This window comes from Bactrocera oleae, chromosome X (assembly GCF_042242935.1).
Source record: "Bactrocera oleae isolate idBacOlea1 chromosome X, idBacOlea1, whole genome shotgun sequence".
NCBI lineage: Eukaryota > Metazoa > Arthropoda > Insecta > Diptera > Tephritidae > Bactrocera > Bactrocera oleae.
The window spans coordinates 30,228,446-30,247,257 of NC_091541.1; the positions used below are offsets into that span (position 1 = coordinate 30,228,446).

At 40.1% G+C, this 18,812-nt stretch overlaps 1 protein-coding gene across 1 annotated transcript; it reads left to right on the forward strand.

The window, feature by feature from the left end:
* The first annotated feature begins 7,555 nt into the window (after nt 1-7,555).
* Gar1 (Gar1 ribonucleoprotein) lies at nt 7,556-8,465 on the forward strand. The gene is made up of 2 exons (XM_014246091.3): nt 7,556-7,775; nt 7,829-8,465. Exons 1-2 carry the CDS (start codon nt 7,742-7,744, stop codon nt 8,389-8,391), a joined length of 597 nt encoding a protein of 198 aa, XP_014101566.1. The 5' UTR covers nt 7,556-7,741; the 3' UTR covers nt 8,392-8,465.
* Nucleotides 8,466-18,812: the final 10,347 nt, after the last annotated feature.

The following is an 18,812-nucleotide window of genomic DNA, read 5'->3' on the forward strand; positions in this document are numbered from 1 at the left end:
TAATAACAGTGAAGATTTTGAAAATTTAATATATGAATACATATGGCGTAAAATATAGTAAATCAGCACCATGATCCATTTGTGAAATTAGCAGATGCAATAAAACATACGTTTAAGCCATGAAACCTTTTGCTTTTATTAAAATGGAAAATTAAGTTCATAATATTTTGTAGAGGGTGATTGGGTTTTTTATTTATTTTGATTGCTTTCATCCGTTTGGATATGGCAACACTTATTATCTGACAACATGGAACCCATTTGTTATTGTTCATATTACGAAAATTGTGTAAAAATTAAATGCTTATTTAAAGCAATTACTTAAATATTTAATATAAAATATATATGTAGAAACATTGAAGTGAAAAGTTAGTGTATAATAAGTGCATAATATTAAAGAAAAGATAACCATAAATCGAGAAATTGTAAAATGAAATTTGTGAAATTTTCAACTTTAAATGCAAATATCTCGAAAACAAATAAGTTGAGTTTTTTACGCATTTGTTAAAAATTTACATGCTGTTCTGTGCTTTCTCTTCTCAACTCAAAAGAATTATGTCACAAAAAGAAGTAACGCCGAAATCAGTAACGGTAAATTCTTGCCGTAAACTTGTATTCTATCATTCTTGGCACAAACATACCTACTCGAAGCCATTTCGAAAATATTTATCTCATGATAACAAATGCCCTCATAAAAATACTACTAACCTTAATGGAAATGGCTTTGACAAATGTTGTCCACAGAAATTTTATGACAAATATTACTGTCACTTATACAGTTATTTCGTGATTGACCAGCTCTAGTTTTATTTTTACATGAAACCTATATTGGCAATACATATCGTCGCCTACAAAGCAAAGTAACGCATCATCAAGAAATTCGAAAATAAGTTTCTATTAATAACGATTTACTACAACATATTGCATACTTATATGTGCAATATTTTTAGCTGTACTATCGCATACATATAACCCAGTAGTCTGTGCGCCAAACGGCGGCGTAATGAAAGTTCTGACAGTTGAAATTTATCCAACTCATAATCTTGATACAATTTTGACCATTTATTAAAGTGAATACAGATATGAAAACGAATTTAAATGAACCGCCGTGGACACAAAAGGAAAATTACATAAGAAAATAAATTTATATGTAACATATAAATCAGAAAATCTATAAATATTTCTTAAAAAAAATTAATTAATAATATAATTATTTATTATACTATATATAGAATTACTAATACTGATTAACTCCATCCCTACAAGTTAATAGCTACCAACTGTCAAATCTATTGTCATTGAAGCTTTATACTCAAAAACGAGTGCACGATAGCTAAATTTTCTTGTCGTCTTGAAGTCAGCTTCTTGTAGGTTACGAAAACGGCAGCGACAAACCAAACAGCCGTTGTACACACCTTCGTTGTTGTCGTTGAATGAAATTTAAGCATTCTGTTCAAAAGGAAAATTTTCGTGCCAAAATTAAGTGAATAGATCGATTCATTAGATTTAAATTATTAAATTAATACAAATACTAAAATTGTTGTAAAAATTATATATCAGAGTTATTTTATACTTCTGCTGATAAAATATCGTAAGGCTTATTAGAGCCTTGAATAATTTTACATTTCACATAATAGTGACATCACTACAGCTACCCATCGCCGTCGACAGATCTAGAAATAGTTTCAATTTAGCGACAGTGAAGTTGTGCTGCTGTGTAAATAAGAACGTTTGTATCTTAATATTTGACAGATGCTGCCTGTCGCTTGCCATCGCTTATGTTTCCAGCGTGTTCATGCTTTCCACACGCTTCCTATATATGTAAATTCAGGGTTGTTATCTGCGTTTATAAGTAGCACGATTTCGTCTGCCTCCCTGTTTCATTATCCAATACCATTGTATAAGTATGTAGATTTAAGCAATGTCCAATACAATTATAACGGCAACTATAACCGACTACCTTTCCGCAACGGGGTTGAAAATTGCGAATTCAATTCCCTTCTATCCCAATTGGGTTTAGGCTAGAGATAAAGAGATGCCCAACTCATCTCTCACTGGAAATGTGAGCGCGATTGCTAAAAAGGATTTGAAGACAAGGATGGATATCCTAACAAAAAAATATGTGAAAAGAGAAATTTGTTACCGCTGTTAAAGATCTCTAACTAGAATTAAAAGACAATGACATATAAAGAAAAAGCAAAATTGAAATGTATTAATGAAATCTTTTGTGATTCCATGCTTAGTAGTATTAATTTTCAATTGAAAATGATAAAAATAAACATATATTAATTTAGAGCCTATACATTTTTTCACTCTTTTAACCATGGTATACTTTACGATGCTTTTAACTATTGAATATTCAAAAATCAGTTGTTTTAATATGTCAAAAAGTCACAAAAAATATTTAAATAGTTTCTTCATGTGTTAAACGGATATATATATCATAATTATTAATCTTAATAAATGTTGAGTGTTTTAATTTAAATGCAGCAACCACTACACTAACGACAATATAATACACAACTGCTATATACACTACTAAGTAGTAAAGGGAAATAATAATTGAAGGAAAAATATATATATGTATATATCGGAATTCAGCACTTTGATGCAGTCACAAGTCTCTACATATGAGATTTTAAACTAGAGACAATTTTGTGACTTGAGACGATTTGGCATCTCAGTAGGTGACAGTCACAAAAATCTCTCAATTGAAATCGAACAAATCTTATCAGCTGTTACATTTCGTAGGATGCATATAGTGACGAACACGATTGATAGAAAAAAATCGAACAGACAATAAATTGTCAGAAGCAACTAGACAGCGAATTCGTAGTTGCCAGAATGTTCTAGTAGCGAACTTTTATTAAAGATTTACTATATAAAGGCTGCCGGACTGTGCAGCAAACACAGTTTTAGTTAGAGTGTTGTCGTATTGAGAGCAATTGAGACATAATCAAAAGTTGTTAGCTCGAATAACGAGCAATAAGTGTTAAGTTGTTGGAATCAGAAACAAAGATAAGTGTATAGCCATTAAATTGGGATACAACAGTCCAGTGATCGAACTCAAGATTGAGTTACAAGGTAGACGATTTATCGAGAAATCCGTTACAATTGGTGTCAGAAGTGGGATTTTAAAATAAATTCCCAAGGAGATAATTATTTGAAAATGGTCAAGCTTAACGATCAGAAGATTCCCCAACTGAAAAAGAAGCTGGAGCAACTGGGTTTGGCGACAAATTAATTACAAACACAGTTGCGAGAGGCCATGGAGGCGGAAAACATTAATGTTGAGGAATATGTCTTTCAGTTAAAGTTAGAAAAAGATACAAAAAAGATAAAAGAAAAGGAAGAGACGCGCTCATCAAATGAACATGATTTTGGCTGCAATGTCCCAGATATCAACGCTGATATCAACAGAGGTGTCAACGCAAATATCGACACAATTTAAAGCGCATGGGGAGCGTATGTAAGCATAGTTTAAAACGATTGGGGTTTGTAAGTGAGCACAGGTGGATGCGCACGGGCTTCATTTATCAATAAAAGAAGAGCAGTCGGAAGAGCAGGAAGCGTGTATACCAGCACAAAGGTCCTCAAAGTCGCAAGAGTTGAACGTACATATGTCAACGCAGGTGTCTTCACAATTGGAAGAGGAGGGAGCGTGTGAACCAGTAAAAGGGTCCGCACAGTCAGAAGAGCAGGAAGCGTGTGTACCAGTACATGGGTCCTCACAGTTGGGAGAGCACGAAGTTTGTATACCAGCACTGGTGTCCTCACAGATGGAAGGGCAGGATAAAATTAAACCTGAAACGGATGACTCTTTGCAAGAAAGTCCAAAATTCGAGAGTGTAATGCATGAAGTGGAGTTGAACCAATGTACAACGAGTGGAGAAATAAATTTAGAAAGCTCAGTCGCAGTTTTGGTATTCAAGGACCATTTCAACGAATGGCCAAAAGTTATACACAATTCCTAATCAAGAGGCTGAACCTGTGGCGGACGCATTCATCAACAAGTGGGTAACGAGATTCGGTGTTCCAATGAAGCTCCGTACTGATCAAGGATGGAATCTCGAGCCAGCTTTAAGTCAAGGGATGCACCAGAAACTGGGTATCCAAAAATTGGATGGAATTAACTCCAAGAAAAGAAGGACTTCTACGGAAGTTAACACCAGCTTAGAAGAAGAGAGGTGGCACATAAAAGCTTTGTGTTTGTACCGCAAATGTGTCTAATCGGGACGATCAGATTTAGGTGAAGGGCAGTGTGGCGAACATGGATTCTAGAACAAAATCGAATCAATGATGCCAGAAGCAACTAGTTAGCGAATTCGTAGTTGCCAGAATGTTCTAGAAGCAATGTTTTGTTACAGATTTGCTATATAAGGGCTGTCAGATTGTGCAGCAAACACAGTTCTACTTAGAGTGTTGTCGTGATAAGAGCAATTAAGCTATAAGCAAGAAGTTGTAAGCTCGAATAACAAGCAATAAGTGTTAAGTTGTTGGAATTAGAAATAAAGATAAGTGTGTAGCCATTAAATTGGGACTTTTATTTAACAATCCAGTGATCGAACTCAAGAGTAAGTTACAGGTAGACGATTTATCGAGAAATCCGTTACAATTGGTGTCAGAAGTGGGATTGTCAAATAAATTCCCAAAGAGAGAATTGTTTGAAAATGGCCAAGTTTAACGATCTGAAGATTCCACAACTGAAAAAGGAGCTGGAGCAACGGGGTTTGGCAACAAATGGATTAAAAACTGAATTACAATCACGGTTGAGAGAGGCCATTGAGGCGGAAAACATTAATGTGGAGGAATATGTCTTTCACATGGAATTAGAAGAAGAGACAACAAAGATAGAAGAAAAGGAAGAAGCTCAATTCTCGTCAAAGATTGTAGACATAAACATGGTTTTTGCCGCAATATCACATATGTCGACACAAATTAAAGAGCAGAAAACACAAATGTCGACACTATTTAAAGAACAGGGTACACGTATGTCTCAAATGGAAACGCGATTGTCAACGCATTTGGAAGAGCAGTTCGCAGCGCAAGATGCACGTTTTTCAGCACAGTTGTCAGCACCGAAAGAGCTCGACGTGCATATGTCAGCGCAGGTATCCTCACAATTGGAAGAGGAGGAAGCATGTGAACCAGGATCTTCACAGTATGAAGAGAAAGAAGCTTGTATACCAGCAAAAGTGTCTTCGCAGTCGGAAGAACTGAACGGGCGCATGCCAGCGCAGGTGTCCTCACAGTCGGAAGAGGAGGAAGCGTGTGTACCAGTACAAGGGTCCTCACAGTCGAAAGAGCTGGAACTGCGTATGGCAGGGCAGGTGTTCTCACAGTTGGAAGAGGAGGAAGCGTGTGAACCAGTAAAAGGTTCCTCACAGTTAGAAGAGCAAGAAGCTTGGATACCAGCACAAGTGTCCTTACAGTTGGAAGAGCAGGAAGCGTGTATACCATCACAGGTGGAAGATCAGCATAAAATTGAACCTGAAACGAATGACTCTGTGCAAGAAGATCCAGAATTGGAAGGTGCATTACATAAGGTGGAGTTGAAAGAATGTACAACGATTGGAGAAATAACTGCAGGAAGGCCAGTCCAAAAATCATATTGGGCAGAACGGAGCAGTTTAAAGTTAGTGTATGGCTGCTTGCATCGAGTATGGAAAAGCGAAAATGGGCAAACCTTCCGAGTACTTATGGTTGTTCCAAAGGATGTTTCATATTTGATTGCGAAAATCACAATTTGCCAAGGCGAAACAGAAATTTTAAGAACACATGGAAAAAACTAATTATATACTGAAATACTTATATATGTATGTGTTAAGAATAGTTTGATATTAACTTTGCACATGTGTACTTATTTATATTGGGCTACATAAACTAAGAAATCTTATTTTTCCGAATATCCATTGTCCAAAGAAGTAGATTTTCTACCGTTTTTATTCACTTCATACAGTTTTTTTATCCTCATTAAATTTCTAAATACCATAACTCAAGAGCTCAGACAAATGCTTCTATAGCTTGAAAGTACCTCCCAGCCGTTATTTCGCAAGTGCTTTTATCAAATACTCCCAACCACATGCATGAAACACAATGAAAGCGGCAGGTGACAGCCACCATCTGTCAAATATTAAAATACTGTAACGGGTTTCTCGATAAATTGTCTACCTGTAACTCACTCTTGAGTTCGATCACTGGATTGTAAAATAAAAGTCCCAATTTAATGGCTAACACTTATCTTTATTTCTAATTCCAACAACTCAACACTTATTGCTCGTTATTCGAGCTTACAACTTCTTGCTTATAGCTTAATTGCTCTTATCACGACAACACTTTAACTAGAACTGTGTTTGCTGCACAATCTGACAGCCCTTATATCTTAAATCTGTAACAAAACATTGCTTCTAGAACATTCTGGCAACTTCGAATTCGCTAACTAGTTGCTTCTAGCAGTTTATCGTTGATTCGATTTTGTTCTATCATCCGTGTTCGTCACACTGCCCTCCACCTAAGTCTGATCGTCCCGATTAGACATATTTGCGATACAAAACACAAAGCTTTTATGTCCCCCATCTCGTTGTTGTTGTTGTTGTTGTACCGGCAGAATTCTGCCGAGTTGACAGTCCTTGGCCGGAATAAATCCGGGTCCGTTCCGGTTATGTAGACCCGACTGTCGTGGTGCCCTCCCCCATCTCGTCTTCTAGGCTGTTGCTGACATCGTTAGCCGTCCTTCTCTTCTTGGAGTTGATTCCATCCGTTTTCCGGATACTCAGTTTTTGGTACATCCCTTGACTTAAAGATGACTTGAGATTCCATTCTTGATCAGAACGTAACTCCATTGGAACACCGAATCTCGTTACCCACTTGTTGATGAATGCCTCCGCCACTGGTTCAGTCTCTTGGTTAGGAATTGTGTATACTTGTGGCCATTCGTTGAAATGGTCCTTGACTACCAAAACATGACTATTTCCTAATTTATTGGTAGGGAATGGACCATCTTCATACACGCCTATTTTCTCAACTGGCGCACGCAAATTGTGCTGTTTCATCTCCCATGACTCCTGGACCTTGATCTTTTAGCTACAATGTTCTCAGCATATTTCGCAATCCTTTCTATAGCTGATTGACAACCAGTCCAATAAAACCTTTGCTTCAAATGCTCCAAGGCGCGTTTTTCGCCGCTTAGCGTTAACACCGACGCGGCATTGCTCAATAAAGCGGCAACTTCACGTCAAATAATCATTTAAATTGTAAAACTAGTACGAAAGAATTGAAATGCGAAACGAATTAATTTCTTAATAATTTGTACAAGCATTAAACATAGCGCGTGAAGACATTTTTCCAAAAATTTACAAATTCTTCGTATTCTTCGCTAAACATAAGCTATATGCCGTCTTTGTAGGCAATATTTCTAGCCCTAGAGATTTCTAGACAATATTTATTGCCTACCGAGGTTTCCCGTAACAGTCTAAGACAACTATTGGTAAAGATAGCCTATATACAGTTTTCAACTGCCATATGCGCAGCAATAAAGTTCTTTAGACAACATCTATTGCCTGCCGAGCCCTGTTATAGGAATCTTTTCCTAAGTTATATATTCAGACCGGCAACATTGAAACACACATGACAGAAGAGTAACATTTAAGTGTGACAGTATTCGTGTACCTCGTGGTTGAAAAACTCATTTTTTGTTACTGAATTACTGAACTTGGTGTAAACGTATTTATCTATATAGAATAAGATGGACATGTCGTTTAATAGAGGGCGGAGCGGCGGTATAAATGAAAAACTCTTGTTCGATTTCGTGTTTTAAATATTTATTTTACAGGCTTTCGTGGGAATCGTGGCGGCGGTGGACATCGAGGCGACGGTGGGCATCGTGGCGGCGGTGGGCATCGCTTCGGCGGCCGCGGATTTGACCAAGGACCACCTGATCGCGTTGTTCCTCTAGGTTTTTGCAGTTATTCATGCGAAGATGATCTTGTTTGTAAAGTGGAAATCGAGGATGTGCCTTATTTCAATGCCCCTATATATTTGGAAAATAAAGAACAAATTGGCAAGATTGATGAAATATTCGGCACCATACGTGATTATTCTGTGACTGTGAAATTGTCTGAAAATTTGAATGCCAAAAGCTTTAAAACTCAACAAAAACTGTTCGTAGATCCGGCAAAGTTGTTACCTATCTCGAGATTTTTGCCTAAACCACCCCAAAGAAAGGGAAGTAAGAAAAAAAGTATTAATGGTGGTACGGGAGGAACTCGTGGAGGTGGGTTTTCTCGAGGAAGTCGAGGAGGAAGTGGCCGTGGCGGGTTTTATAGGGGTCGTGGTAGCGCTGGCGGTGGTGGTTTTAAAAGAGGTGCCCGAGGCGGAGGACGAGGTCGCTGGTAGTACTAACATTATTTCAAATTTATTTGGAAAACTTAAGATTATAGAAATATTAAAATAAATGGTTAAACTTTAAATAGCATCCCTCCTATTCGTGGTGGTAATTGTATAGTTTAGGTTCCTCAATGAAGGAGGCCGCGAAAATCATAATTTTAATAATTGCTGAAGAAATGTATTAGCCACAATTTCTTTTACGTTGCGATCTTATTGTATGGATGAATAGCGTTTCAAAAAATAACCCTGGTCGGTCCAACACCCGGATGACCGATTTCCGATTCATCCCGATTTTGAACCGACCAGGGTTTCGAGCCACCTGTGCAGAAAGGAGTTTGAAGCGAATGAATTATGATCGCACCAGCTTTTGACCAATTAGGGGGTTTTTTTTAGGTAGGGGTTACCATGCGAAACAACTTGTGCGAAATATGTAATTTTTTGTAAATCAACTTTCCGCTCACGGATTTGTGCTATTCGCGTCAAAATAAGATGATATAGAAATAAAAAATATTTTCGAGGCCTCCTTCGTTGGTGGACCTAAAATATATATTTACCTTTGTGGTTAAAATGAGTGTGTGCGGGTTGAGGAGGTTCTCCAGTTTAGCATTGCATTTGTAGACTAGTAATTCCACTCTAGCGTAGGAATGTAAATGTAAAATTAAAAATTAAAACTATCCATATATGTATGTACATATGTATCGTATGGCGTGATGCTATATCCCGTTAACCACATGTATATTGATGAAGGAATTTAGTAAAAAACGGCCTATTCCGTGACAGACTGGTGTAAGATCAAGACGACCTCTTTTATTTGGAGGAAATTAATAAAACTTTTATACAGTATAGTTTAGGTCCCCCAACCAAGGAGGCCCCAAAATCAAAACTTTTTTAAACCGTCTTATTTTGACGCAAAGATTACATATCCGTGAGCGGAAACTGAATTTTCAATAGTTTTTTTACATACATATATCTTTTTATATATATTTCTTGTGTACTTGTGTATGTCACTGAACTCCTCCTAGACGGTTGGACCGATTTTGATGAAATTTTTTGTGTGAGTTCTTATAATAACTAATTTTGGAATGTTTTACATTGGATCCGGTAACTGCGCTACCATCGCAGATGTTAGAACGTTTTACATAGAATTCCGGCAGACAGACTTTTCTCGCGGTTAATTATACGTTGCGTGTTCGAGAGTATGAAAACCATCGTATTAATTTTATACCTCTCAAGGATTAACTAAAAATATTGTACATCCTATGGTATTACGATACCTTCAGTTTTTGTAGATAATTATCTCTAAGAATAAGTACCCGTTGTAGAATAAATTCAACCTTTTCACAATCAATTAAAACGAGCTCAAGTTTTCATTCAATACAGCTTCTAAAATTAGCTAAAAAAAAAATTCTTAAAAACTCTCTGACATATACATATTAACACGCTATCGTTCACGAAGTTAGATATTGTAATAAGTTTTTAATAAAAATTTTCATCAAAATGGTCTAATTGTTACGTGATACAGGACAACGTCTGTTGGGCTTCTAGTATATATATAAAACAAAGTCGGGTTTGTTACAACACTTATAACTCGAGATTGGCTTGACCAATTTTCATGGTTTTTGGTTCGTTGGATTTTTCCCCGCCCCGAATAACAGAATACATCTTAAAAATAATGAAAACTCGATGAATAATTTTCTCTAAATGTTACTTTGTTTCGTACCTGTAATTCGAAATGGATGGAAATTATTCAACTGCTGCTTCCCGGACATACATAAAGTGATCGACACGACATCACCGCACGTGTTTTCAAGTATAAAATCCAGTCACTGATGATTTACATTGTTAAACAACACGCCTTTGGGATTACTCAATGCTGGATGTATTCAATCGAATGGCAAAAAGAGGCTTGCCGCGTGAACAAATTCTAATTTGGTTAGTCGGAAGAATGCGGCCAGATCAAATAGATGACATCATATGTGCGGAGACTCCTAATCCTGAAACCGACCCAGACCTACATGATGTTGTGTGTGCACCATCAACCGCCAATGATGTTGTTGTTGTATCAGCAGAAATCTGCCGAGTTGACAGTCCTTGGCCGGAATAAACCCGGGTGCGTTCCGGTTACGTAGACCCGACTGTCGTGGGAACGGCAACCGCCAATCACCGTGCATGGTCAACGGCAAGTGCTCCAAATCGTATCCACAAAAAATGACGGCAGAGACCAACGATGGTTATCCACTGTATAACGTCGATCGCCCGATGATAATGGTAGAACTATCACAACTAAAGTGAAAGGAAACGATTTCGTGGTCGACAACAGTTGGGTTGTTTCATATTCGCCATTGCTTTCCAAAACATTCAAGGCACACTGTAATGTTGCGTATTGCAATTTGGTAGGTAGGTAGGTAGGTAGGTAGGTAAAGTGGCTGTAACTCGACACACTTAGGCCTTTAGGAGGCCCATTGTGATACCACTGGGACTGTGATCCCCTCACTTTATTGGCTCCTCTCTGAACCACCCCGTACTTTTGATGAACTTCATCAGTGAGACAAGTTTTATCTGTGCAACCTCCGAGACGTCATCAAGAAACCCACGACCGATGGTTGCGATTCTTTTCCTATATAGTGCTGCGCAATCGCATAGAAGATGTTTAATGGTCTCCTCCTCTTCTACTTCCTGACAGCTTCTACAATAGTCGTTATATGGCGTGCCAAGTCTACTTGCATGTCTGCCTATTAGACAGTGGCCTGTTAGTACTCCTATGAGAGTTCTTATATCATTCCTCTTGAATTTTAGCAGTCGGCATGTGCGGCTCATATTCCATTCTTGCCACGTTTGCCTGCTAGTTGAGCAGGTCAGGGATTGATTCCACTGACACTCGGCTATATTAATGACATGTTTGTCGATTAGGTATCTACAAGTAGCCAGAGGCATATTTATGTCCTTACCAGGATCTAGTTTTAGGGTGGTGCCTGTTCTGGCTAGTTCATCTGCTACGCAGTCCCCAGGGATGTCACTGTGTCCTGGGACCCATTGCAGATTTACCGTGAAATAGGATGACAGATCCGTTAAAAGATCATGGCAATCTTTCACTGTCTTCGACGAAATCCTATGAGACATCAGAGATTTCAAAGCCGCCTGGCTGTCTGTATATATAAATACACTACTTGTACACTTTTTGTTAGTACAAGAAGGCTTTGTTTAATTGCAGTGACCTCTGCTTGGAAGACACTGCAGTGGTCTGGTAACCGGAAGGCGATTTGGTATCTAGTTTGGCCGAGAAGACACCGCCGCCTACTCAGTTATCCAGTTTGGAACCATCGGTATAGAAGCTTATCCCTGCTTCCTTGTCCACTATGTCCCTTTCCTACTCCTCTCTGGAGGGGAAGGCAATATTGAGGACCGGATTTAGGTTCAGCTCCATAGGATTGCGAAAATCCGTAGTTATGGGAAGAAACGGGAACTTTCTAAGTATCATAGAATGCCCCTTGTTGCTGGCGACTAGTATGGAGGATTCCCTCAGTCTCAGAGCTGACTTCGCTGCCATTTGCTTGCAATGCAGATCTGTTGGCAGCAAATGTAAAATTGTGTTGAGTGCCTGGCTTGGCGTAGTTCTGAGAGCTCCACTGATGCAAATACTAGCTGCTCTTTGTATACTTTCCATGCTTTTAATCGCATATTTCTTTTCTGTAATTGGCCACCATGCTACTATACCGTAGGTCATAATCGGCCTTACAATTGCTGTGTACAGCCAGTGAGCCACCCGAGGTGTCAGTCCCCACCTGGGCCCCACCATTCTTTTACATGTGTAAAGCGCTGTAGCTGCTTTCTTTACCCTCGTTTCCAAGTTTTGTTTTCAAGAAAGCTTCCTGTCCAAAATTAGTCCCAAGTAGCTTGCTTTAACTCCTACCGTTAGCCTAGTGCCATTTAAAAATGGCGGCGTGATTTCTGGAGTACTGTGTTTCTTAGTGAACAATACTAGTTCTGTCTTGCTAGCATTTAAATTCAGTCCGCATGATACGGCCCATCGATTAATATCGTTTAATATTGTCTGCATAAGGCTAGCGAGGGTGTTCGGGAACTTGCCCCTAACCGAGACTGCCACATCATCAGCGTAGACCACAACATGTACCCCCTTCTTTTCTAGATCCACAAGAATTTTATTCATTGTCAGGATCCAGAGAAGTGGGGATAACACGCCTCCTTAGGGTGTACCCCTTCGGACAGATCTGTGCATCGTTGACGCTCCCAGCTTTGAAATAATTGACCTGCCCAAGAGCATCTGTTCAATTAATTTCCGGAGAGGCTCAGATATGCCCAGATCTTTAAGCGCGCTCAATATGGCCTTCGGCTGGATGTTGTTGAAGGCACCTTCTATGTCTAGGAAGGCTACGAGGGTGTATTCTTTTATTTCCAGAGACTTTTCAATCTCTGCTACCACTGAGCTTAATGCCGTTTCTGTGGATCTACCCTTCGAGTACGCATGCTGCGAAACTGCCATTTTTCTTGGGTTTAGTATGTCCTTTATATGTATTTCTATTAGTCTCTCCAGCGTTTTTAATAGAAATGATGAAAGGCTAATTGGTCTAAAATCCTTTGGATTAATGTGCGAGCTTTTGCCAGCCTTTGGTATATATATCACCTTAACTCCCTCCATATCGAGGGAATATAGTTTAATTTCAGTGCCCCTCTAAACATGGTTGTTAACCAGTTTATTGTGTAGCTCAGGGACTGCTGTAACTGAGCCGGGAATAAACCGTCTGGTCCCGGCGTTTTATAAGGCTTGAAGCTGCCTATTGCCTAATAAACATTGCCATCTGACACTATGTCTAGCGGAGGGGACTCTGAGCCTACTTCACTCTCCATTATTTGCTCCCCTATGAGGTTCTCGGAGCTGTCTGGGAAGTGAGTATCTATTAGTAGGCCCAGAGTCTCTTTACTGGATACCGTCCAGCTGTGATCTGGTTTCTGAAGGTATCCGATGTTATGTTTCGAGTGTCATTATCTTTCTCAGTCGAGACACTTCTGCCGTATTTTCGCTGTCATTACAAAAAGATTTCCACGAATTTCTTTTTGCTTTTCTTACCTCCTTTTTGTATGTCCGAAGGTGGCTATGATAGTTATCCCGCTGTGTATCTTCTTGGGATAATTTTGTCAAAATTGAATTGCTTCATGCAATTTTTCTGCATGTTCTTAAGTATTGGAGACCACCAAAGAGGTCTAATTCTTATCCTACTGTACGTTAATGGACAAGCTACCTCTAGTGCTTGACGACAAGAATCTGTGAATCGTTTAACGAGAATGTCTAGGTCCTCTTTGTTTTCCGGTTGAAATGGTGGAATCATAGAAATACGCTTTTTTAGCTCCTGCATGGGCATCTGCCAGTTCGTTTTTCTACGATTCCTAAATTTCTCTTCCCTAACTACATTTTCTTCAATTGTACACTCAATGTAGCGGTGATCTGAGAAGGAGTGTTCCTCCAATACCCTCCAATGTGTTATTTTATCCACCAGTTCTTCCGATACCAGTGTTATATCTAATACTTCCTGTCGGTTTCGGGTTATAAATGTTGGCGTACTACCTTTATTACATAACAAAAGCTTACTTCCTATTAAATAATTAAAGAGCAACTCACCCCTTTCATTAAAATCCGTGCTTCCCCATAGTGTATGGTGCGCATTGGGGTCGCACCCAAGTATAATCGAACACTTGGATGCTTCGGTGTCTCGTACCAGCTCTTTGAACAGCTGCAATGGTACTGCTACCTCGTCGTACGGCATGTAGCATGATGCCAGCCGGTATTTCTTTCTACCCGTCTCCAAGCTTACCACTGTAGTGTCGTTACTACTGTAACTGTGTAATAAAAAGACATTAAGCTTTTTGCTAGCCAATATGCATGTCCTAGGCTTACCTACACAACCATTCGCGTATAGAATATATCCTGGTGTCCTCAGACCGCAAATACGCCCTCCATTAACCCATGGCTCCTGAATGAGGACAAAGTCAGGCCGTTCTTCTGCCATGCGGTTAACTAGGGCTAGAGACGCTAGTTTGCTTCGGTGTAGATTAATTTTGAGAAGACAAATTAGTTATTGTCTTCTCTGCATCATCATGAGAGTCGCTTAAAAGCTCACTCTCAGTGTAATGTTTAGAGAGTCTGTCCGCAAGCTCAGTACAGTGCAGTACACTCACCTTGATCTGTGATCTCTGCGTCGCTCGAGGACTCCACTGGATCTTCCTCGACTTCGCACTCCGATTCCGATGCCAAGTTTTCTCCTGCATCGGCGTCTGACTTGTATTTCATACCCTTTACTTTTGTGAATCCGTAGTTGATTTCTCCGCCACTTTTCGCTAGCGGTTCTACGGATTCTTTTGTTAGAAGCAGCAGAATCTGCATTGTGGCTCGTTTCGTCTCCACACCAGATTCCGCTGCGGGGTCGTTAAAGGCCTTGACGAATCTCCATCCCCCAGTTGGCAGATTCGGGTTGCAGGCTCTTATGAGCTGCATTATTTGGTCCGGCTGCGATGGCGTAGCCGGGATCCATACCCTTGCCCTCGGTCGGGATGGGATATCTTTCCTGTCTACCGCTACTAATTTGGCTCCGGGGTAGACCTCCCCTACCTTAGCTATTGCTGCCTTATATAGCTGGACCGATCTCTCGTCATCACACGCTATCATCTTTATCTGCCCTTGATACCATCCGGCATCCGCACATGACGGGGGTGGCCCTGGATTGCTTAGTAGCACTTCCACTTGGGCTCTGAGGATTTTTCCTTCGGGGTCACCCTCATCCAGTACCCCAATGACAATGCGGTTTCGGGCCACATCAGCAAAAGATCTTGCGGGCGTCACGCCCTTAGTTTTCGGTCTCTTAGCTGACGGCTTGGCCTCTTCAGCGGACCTTTGTCTTATAGCTGCCACTACCGGCGCTTCCAGCTTGAAGTTAGGTAGAACAGCTCTCGCGCAACCAATGGATTCCTGGAGCTTCTTTGTGAGCTCCTCATTGGTTGGCGGTTGCGGTTGCGCGTCGCCTTTCTGCATACTTTGCTTTTGCAGGGTCATCAATCCTAAAGGAAGGCCACTCTCTGGCAGACCCACTGCTGGCAGCATCGTTTTTGGCATCTCCCTCCTTCTCCTGCTTAGCTGCCAAGCCTTGGCTACAGGGCTTGGTATGAGCTGCCTCCAGCGCTGCTGCTTTCATGGCGCCAGTCTTGGCTTCTGCCCCCTTAGCATTTGCTCCAGGACCAAGCTTCGCTCCTGTCCTCGCTTTGGCTGTCGAGCTCGTGCCAAACGCTGCTCTTCTCTGGGAACAACTCGCTCCCTCCGGTCTTTTTGAAGGAGGTCCGGACTCCTTTTTGTTTTTATTGTTTGTGTTCTTGAAATTTTGGCTCATAATTTTGGACCCACGAGAAAGGCTATCTTATTACGGAGGACGCCAGGTATCCGTAAGCTCCGTGCGAGACTGGGCTATTTAAGGGCCCCCAGCCAGGTTGATCTTCGGCACGGGTCGCATGACACCTTGATCCAGCCCTTTATATACCTCCTACCATGGTAAGACCTCCTTTCTGGATGCTGCACTATTGAAGAGTACCGAACACCCAGATAGGAAGCCTGCCCTTAGCTAGATGCCTCACTACTAACAGGGGCGAACTGCTGCCAGCTCGCTCTTGCCCACATCGTGAACCTGTGGTATCTATTCCCAGTCGGCACCCTCGTGGAGGGTTCAGCGCAGAGTTTTTGCCAACCTTGCAATTTGGTAAAGTCAATTAAATACATTTGCAAATATGTCTCGAAAGGCAGCGACATGGCGGTTTTTGGTATCCAAACATCCAATACCAACGATGAAATTACGCGCTATCACGTCGGTAGATATGTGAACTGCATTGAAACAATTTGGCGTATATTTTCATTCCCTATTCACGAACGTCATCCCACTGTTGCACATTTGGGGGTGCATCTAGAGAACGGTCAGAGAGTTAATTTCACAACGTGGCCGTGGTGGGTTTCATAGGCGTCGTGGTAGCGGCGGCGGTTGTGGTTTCAAAAGAGGTGCCCGAGGCGGAGGACGAGGTCGCTGGTAGTACTAACATTATTTCAAATTTATTTGGAAAACTTAAGATTATAGAAATATTAAAATAAATGGTTAAACTTTAAATAGCATCCCTCCTATTCGTGGTGGTAATTGTATAGTTTAGGTTCCTCAATGAAGGAGGCCGCGAAAATCATAATTTTAATAATTGCTGAAGAAATGTATTAGCCACAATTTCTTTTACGTTGCGATCTTATTGTATGGATGAATAGCGCTTCAAAAAAATAACCCTGGTCGGTCCAACACCCGGATGACCGATTTCCGATTCATCCCGATTTTGAACCGACCAGGGTTTCGAGCCACCTGTGCAGAAAGGAGTTTGAAGCGAATGAATTATGATCACACCAGCTTTTGACCAATTAGTCTTTTATTTTTTAGGTAGGTTTTACCATGCGAAACAACTTGTGCGAAATGTGTAATTTTTTGTAAATCAACTTTCCACTCACGGATTTGTGCTATTCGCGTCAAAATAAGATTATTTAGAAATAAAAAATAATTTCGAGGACTCCTTCGTTGGTGGACCTAAAATATATATTTACCTTTGTGGTTAAAATGGGTGTGTGCGGGTAGAGGAGGTTCTCCAGTTTAGCATTGCATTTGTAGACTAGTAATTCCACTCTAGCGTAGGAATGTAAATGTAAAATTGAAAAATTTAAACTATCCATATATGTATGTACATATGTATCGTATGGCGAGATGCTATATCCCGTTAACCACATGCATATTGATGAAGGAATTCAGTAAAAAACGGCCTATTCCGTGACAGACTGGTGTAAGGTCAAGACTACCTCTTGTATTTGGAGGAAATTAATAAAACTTTTATACAGTATAGTTTAGGTCCCCCAACCAAGGAGGCCCCAAAATCAAAACTTTTTTAAACCGTCTTATTTTGACGCAAAGATTACATATCCGTGAGCGGAAACTGAATTTATTCAATAGTTTTTTTACATACATATATCTTTTTATATATATTTCTTGTGTACTTGTGTATGTCACTGAAGTCCTCCTAGACGGTTGGACCGATTTTGATGAAATTTTTTGTGTGAGTTCTTATAACAACTAATTTTGGAATGTTTTACATTGGATCCGGTAACTGCGCTACCATCGCAGATGTTAGAACGTTTTACATAGAATTCCGGCAGACAGACTTTTCTCGCGGTTAATTATACGTTGCGTGTTCGAGAGTATGAAAACCATCGTATTAATTCTATACCTCTCAAGGATTAACTAAAAATATTGTACATCCTATGGTATTACGATAACTTCAGTTTTTGTAGAGAATTACCTCTAAGAATAAGTACCCGTTGTAGAATAAATTCCTTTCACAATCAATTAAAACGAGCTCAAGTTTTCATTCAATACAGCTTCTAAAATTAGCTAAAAAAAAAATTCTTAAAAACTCTCTGACATATACATATTAACACGCTATCGTTCACGAAGTTAGATATTGTAATAAGTTTTTAATAAAAATTTTCATCAAAATGGTCTAATTGTTACGTGATACAGGACAACGTCTGTTGGGCTTCTAGTATATATATAAAACAAAGTCGGGTTTGTTACAACACTTATAACTCGAGATTGGCTTGACCAATTTTCATGGTTTTTGGTTCGTTGGATTTTTCCCCGCCCCGAATAACAGAATACATCTTAAAAATAATGAAAACTCGATGAATAATTTTCTCTAAATGTTACTTTGTTTCGTACCTGTAATCTGAAATGGATGGAAATTATTCAACTGCTGCTTCCCGGACAAACATAAAGTGATCGACACGACATCACCGCACGTGTTTTCAAGTATAAAATCCAGTCACTGATGATTTACATTGTTAAACAACACGCCTTTGGGATTACTCAATGCTGGATGTATTCAATCGAATGGCAAAAAGAGGCTTGCCGCGTGAACAAATTCTAATTTGGTTAGTCGGAAGAATTCGGCCAGATCAAATAGATGACATCATATGTGCGGAGACTCCTAATCCTGAAACCGACCCAGACCTACATGATGTTGTGTGTGGCACCATCAACCGCCAATGTTGTTGTTGTTGTAGCGGCAGAAATCTGCCGAGTTGACAGTCCTTGGCCGGAATAAACCCGGGTGCGTTCCGGTTACGTAGACCCGACTGTCGTGGGAACGGCAACCGCCAATCACCGTGCATGGTCAACGGCAAGTGCTCCAAATCGTATCCACAAAAAATGACGGCAGAGACCAACGATGGTTATCCACTGTATAACGTCGATCGCCCGATGATAATGGTAGAACTATCACAACTAAAGTGAAAGGAAACGATTTCGTGGTCGACAACAGTTGGGTTGTTTCATATTCGCCATTGCTTTCCAAAA